This window comes from Danio aesculapii, chromosome 10 (genome assembly GCF_903798145.1).
Source record: "Danio aesculapii chromosome 10, fDanAes4.1, whole genome shotgun sequence".
NCBI lineage: Eukaryota > Metazoa > Chordata > Actinopteri > Cypriniformes > Danionidae > Danio > Danio aesculapii.
In genome coordinates this window covers 19,355,217-19,361,247 of record NC_079444.1, presented here as the reverse complement: position 1 = coordinate 19,361,247, position 6,031 = coordinate 19,355,217, and the positions used below count along the sequence as shown (strand labels likewise).

Sequence of the window (6,031 nt, the reverse complement as noted above, 5' to 3'; positions counted from 1 at the left end):
AGAACTTTCTATTGAGCAGTGGAGCTGCTTAAGCAACCTGTAATTTGTCCAAAAGCCACATTAATACAATCTGTTCCCTCAAGCAAAATCCGCTTCAACGACTACATTCACATTCACCGCATGTTTCTCATAAAGCTGCACTGATACCGATAAGACAAGTCGAAACTTTCCCTTGAGTTGAATGATCGCCTTTGGCAGCCTGCTTTTTTTCCAGTTAATGAAGGTGAAAAGGCTCGTTTATTGGTTGGATTTACAGTAAACCCGGTTGATAAAAGCATAAAGAAAGCGAAAGTTTTCTGAGGAGCGTATAAAAGGAGCGCATGCGCTGCTGAGACTCATTTCTGTGGAGCACAGGTGAAGAGTCCCGCGGAGAGACAAAATGATGCTTTCCAACTCAATAGTGGCCGGTGCTCTGCTCATACTGAGTGTCAGTCTGTGGAGCTGCACAACAGGTGAGATTTAGCAATATCCTTCTACAAGAGGTTAAAACTAATCCGCTTTTAAAGCAACTTTTTTACTGTATTACAAGCTGTTTTTTACGTTTAAATATGCGCTATTTGCGCTACTTCTCTACATTTCTAGCGCATTCAGAACATTGGATGATATCAAGTTTAAAATAGACATTTCCCAGCAAACAATTTTGTGTTTAATAGACGTCTAATAGACATCTAAATGTTGACAACTTGGCTTAAACAAGGCTAAACTTGGTCTGTCAGTGAAAATCTAATAGACATCTAAATGTAGACAACTTGGCTAAAACAAGGCTAAACTTGGTCTGTCAGTGAAAGTCTAATAGACATCTAAGAATAGCCCAAAACTAGACTAGTCGTCAAATAGACAGATTAGAGAGACTTTATATGTGTAGTCATTCATTTCTGTTTATTTGATGACTAGTCTAGTTTTGGCCTATCTTAGATGTCTATTAGATTGACAGCCTATGACAGGCCAAATTTAGCCTTGAGACGTCTATTATACATATATTATACATCTTTTAAAAACAAAAAATGCTTGCTGGGTTGTTTTATTATTTGACATATTGGAGGCATATGTTTTTTTTACACAGGGGATTTTGGGAATCTTTTTACAAACTTTTTTTTAATCATTACATTATTCTGAAAAAAATGATTTTAGATAGAAATAAATGTTTTAAATTGTAATAAATCATTTTGTATTAAATGATGTAAAAATGCATATCAGCCAAATTATGATAAAATGCAATGTTTTTTATGAATTACAAAATTGTGTAAAAAATTATGTACAAAAATTATTCATACAAATCATGTATAAACAAATCCCTCTGTACATGTAAATACATCCAGAAAACAGTTATATATGAAACAGCGAAATTGTCATTCATACACTATAGACTAAAGGTTTGGGGTCAGTAGGATTTTTAAATGTTTTAAAATAAGCTTATCCTGCTCACCAATAAACTGCATTTATTTAATCAAAAATACAGTACAAATTGTAAAATTGTGAAATGTTATTGCACTATGAAATTACTGCTCAAAAGTAGTTTATAATTTAATAATTTATTCCAGTGATTTTCACGATGAATTTTCAGCTTCATTACTCCAGTCTTCAGAATCACATGATCCTTCAGAAATCACTCTAATATTAACTATTATTATTTATCTTATTTTTATTATTATTATTATTATTATTATTATTATTAATTGTTATAGTAATAAAAGCAATAATGACTGGAGTATATTTGAAAAATTTGAAATTATAATAATTTCATGAAACTACATACAATAAGAAAACAGTTATTAAAAATTGCAATAAATATTTAACAATTTAACAATGTTTTACATGTAATAAATGCTGCCTTAATGAACAGAATAATTTTCTGGTAGTGTATATAAATATTACAATTATACATGAATGTTTTTATACAATTAAATTTATATAGATGTATCATACATTTTAAAGAGCTGCTGAAGTGGAGATGTGTTGCTCAGTGCAGGAGAAAACACTCATTTTCTGAAAACATTTTTATTGTAATTGAAATCTACACACACAAATTCACAGGTCTGACAAAAAAAGTGTGTTTTTTCCCGCAGTTTGCTACCTTAAATAGACAGTTCACCAAAAAAAAAAAAAGTCAAATTGTTGTTAATTGATTTACCTGTGTGCCATTAAAGGTGACTTTCCTTTAGTAGAGCATTAAAAGGGATTTCTTTAACTGTGATTTGTGATGATAAAATCAACACAAAGTCAACATCTACCAGCACTTTTACAGAAAAAAACAAACAACCAAACTAAAACCGTACAGACAAAAAACACGAATACCCTTGCCTCTTGAGGCTATCAGCTTTCATCAGGCTTTGAATAAACCAGCACCACAGTTTCAGCTAAAATTCCTCTTTAATGTTCTTCTGAAGTAAAAAATGCTTTGCATCCTGTATGGCCTGAGGATGAGTAAATGATCAACTAAATGCCTTTAATGTTTTTACAATGCACAAGCCTGTAAATGTTGCTAATGTTTAACGCTCTGTTTATCTCCTGCAGCTCTCGGCGATGATGCAGTGGATTGTTGTTTAACCACCAGCGACCGGCGAATCCCTCAGAAAGTGGTGACGACTTTCACCATTCAGACCGGAGAAGGAGGCTGCAGAATTCCTGCCACAATGTAAGTCGCATTACACACATTTCCAAACGTGCTACAAACTCCAAGGTGTGTTGGATTTAGCATATTTAAGTGTTTAAATATGGATATCCACAGATTTGTCACAAAGAAGGGCTTGAAGCTCTGCGCACCGTTTCCGAGCGGGAATAACTGGGTGAGCAAATTGATTGACCACATTCTGGGAAGAGAAAAACCAGCACAAAAACGACCCAGAAAACCTAAAGGTAGGTGTTTGTCTGTTTCATCATCGTGTTTTTTGTATAAATAACACAAAAGCCCTGTTCATAAATAATAAAGAAAAAAGATACCACTTGAAAATTCCTAGTTTCTCTGGTTTTGTATTAAATAAAATGACATTTTTGTTTCATTCTGTAAATTTCAGACAACATTTATTATAAATTTAAGCATTTTTGTGTCAAAGAATAAGAAAAAAGTTGTTTTTACATTTATTTTGCAACACAACTCCAATGGTTTTACTTCAGAGTAGTTGTTTTTCTTTGTATGAAGCATTTAAAATGATCATATTTTTAATCTAATCTATTCTAATAACATTTTAAACATTACACAATATTCTTTTGCTCTCTTTTATTGCAGGAAAGAAACAGAGACAGCAGTGAATGGCACCATCGGATGATCCAGGTCGGAACTAATAGCACTCAATCATAACAGTAAACGCTTATTCTCAGGTTTACGTGTGTATAGCGGAACAGGTCAAAGTGTGAATTTACTGCCATAGGAATAAGCTTTTCCAGTATGAACGGTTTTTAAAATGTGAATCTTTCTCTCCGATCTACATGAAGAGCTTTTAAGCTAACATTTCCGTGAATTTTCAAGTATCTATTTTTGTATTGTTTTTTCCTGAGCCATTAATTGAAAATATGTTTTCTGTCTCACTCCACACCTTTTCACTTTGTGTTTTTGAATATAAATAAAAGATTTTACATATTAAATATAAATAAATGTATTGTGTTTTTTTTTCTTTGCTACATTTACATTAATTAGTTGTGACCGTTTTTCTCAGTGGCTTTGGTCCATTTCTCAGATCAGAATTGAAATTCTCACAAGTACCAGTTCAATCCTCAGATCATTGTTTCAGTTGAGCACATCAAAAAAGCAGTTTCTCGTTCCTTTGAGCAAGTTGCAAATGCTTTTGCACATCGATGCAAACGATTAATTCTCTGATGTTTCCTACATTATAAACTGCTTATGTCATGTTGATCAAATGTATGATTTTAGTCTCTGTTGAATAGTCTCACCCCCCAGCAATATTTAACATTTAAGTCTTTACATGCAAAATGGCTGAACAAGTTGTCATAATATTTTTCATGATGCATTTTTCTGTACATTTCCATTAGACATTTTTCTAAATCTGGTGAATTCCAGGTGAATCTTGACTTTTAAATAAGAATTTTTTTTTGTTGCAGTTTCTCTCATTTGCTTTGGCTCAATTCTTGATTGAAATTTTTATTTTTCAAAACATTAAGTTTAGATCGCTGAACAATTAGCTTATTGTTCACATCAGATTTCAGCAAATTGCAAGTGCATTGACACATGTGTGCAAACAGTGAGTACAATTGTTTGTCATTTGGACAAAAAATGATTGCATATGGCTTGTTGATCAAATTTGATGAGTCAATTCTCATTTAAACTGCCAAACTCTTCATTACTTCTCAATCCTTTTTCACAGTGTAAGTCATCACACTCAAAACCATTTATTTAATTATCAAACATTTATATACGCATGTTTACACCATATATACGGTTGAAATCAGAATTATTAAACCCCCTTTGAATTTTTTTCTTTTTCAAATATTCCTAAATGATGTTTAACAGTGCAAGGAAATTTTCACAGTATGTCTGATAATATTTTTTCTTCTGGAGAAAGTCTTATTTGTTTTATTTTGGCTAGAATAAAAGCAGTTTTTAGCTTTTTAAAAACCACTTAAGGTCAAAATTATTAGCCCCTTTAAGCTATATATTTTTTCGATAGTCTAACCTGCCTAGTTAACCTAATTAACCTAGTTAAGCCTTTAAATGTCACTTTAAGCTGAATAGAAGTGTCGTGAAAAATATCTAGTAAAATATTATTTACTGTCATCATGGCGAAGATAAAATAAATCAGTTATTAGAAATGAGTTATTAAAACTATTATGTTTAGAAATGTGTTGAAAAAATCTTCTCTGCGTAAAACTGAAATTGGGAGAAAAATAAACGTGGGGCGGGGGTGTTGAGGGGGGTCAATAATTCAGGGGGTTTATTAATTCTGACTTCAACTGTATCTGATATTAACATTGTTTGTAATGTCTGAAAATTTGATAAATGACCACTTATTGCTATACAATCTGCATCATGGCAAGGCCAACAAGAGAGACAGGATGTCCACCAAGAATACATTTTTTTCATGGATACTATTTTCCCTTCTGTATCACAATGATGTCAACAAATTGCAGTAGCCTACAAACAGCAAAAATATATATTTTTTGCCATAGTTTACTTCAAAACGCCCCTTGAGAGTACACTTGTCAACATGACAAAGTAATTTGACTGTCTTATCCATACACACTGATACATTACACTGATATGTCATTCTGATGGCACTGACATGTTCACTGACATAAATTTAATGTTGAGAGATTAACTAAGGATTATGAGCAAGGCTTTTGTAGGAAATACATAGTGTTTTGCTATTTGTACACATTGTTTTGAGAAATGCACATACAGTACTTTTATGCAATTTTCAATTCTGATCTGAGAAATGTACCAAAGCGACTGAAAAACTGTAATATTTATATTTTATATTTATTCCTTTAGCAGACAGTTTTCTCCAAAGCGACGTATAGATGATCAAAGAAGCACTCCAAATCACCAGAGAGCAACAATAGACTGATGCCATGACAAGGCTAAGTTCATTTTGCAGTTCTAGTTTAGCAAATATGCATGACAGTAATGTGGTCTGTACCTTTCTAGTGATCCTTGATGTGCTGTATGTTGAAGTTGTTATGTTAAGGTACCAACAGTTCAGTTTTAGAGAGATTTAAAGATGGTAGTTCTTCATTCAGCAGGACATATCTGTCAGACATGCTAATCAGGGGCGGATTTAGTGATTTTGGGGTGCTAAGCAAATCTAGCCATGGGGCCAAAGTCCTGAAAAATGTATTATATAATAAAACATAAATAAAAGTAGAAAGAGTGGATCTCTTTCTACTTTTATTTATGTTTTAATATATAATATATTTATTTATTTATTATTTTTTTTTTAATATATCACACAATCTTTTTTTGATATTTTAAATAATGCCATCTCTACATTTTAAGTGATTAGTTTTCTTAAAATGAATTTACAACTAAAAATAATAAATATTTTTTTAACATTTTGATTACTGGACTGTTCCATGATGG

At 32.0% G+C, this 6,031-nt stretch overlaps 1 protein-coding gene across 1 annotated transcript; it reads left to right on the top strand.

The window, feature by feature from the left end:
• The first annotated feature begins 317 nt into the window (after positions 1-317).
• Positions 318-3,274, top strand: ccl19b (chemokine (C-C motif) ligand 19b). Its single transcript, XM_056467026.1, has 4 exons — positions 318-452; positions 2,515-2,635; positions 2,729-2,856; positions 3,227-3,274. The coding sequence occupies exons 1-4, from the start codon at positions 380-382 to the stop codon at positions 3,247-3,249; spliced, it is 345 nt and encodes a 114-aa protein (XP_056323001.1). The 5' UTR covers positions 318-379; the 3' UTR covers positions 3,250-3,274.
• The last annotated feature ends 2,757 nt before the right edge of the window (positions 3,275-6,031 follow it).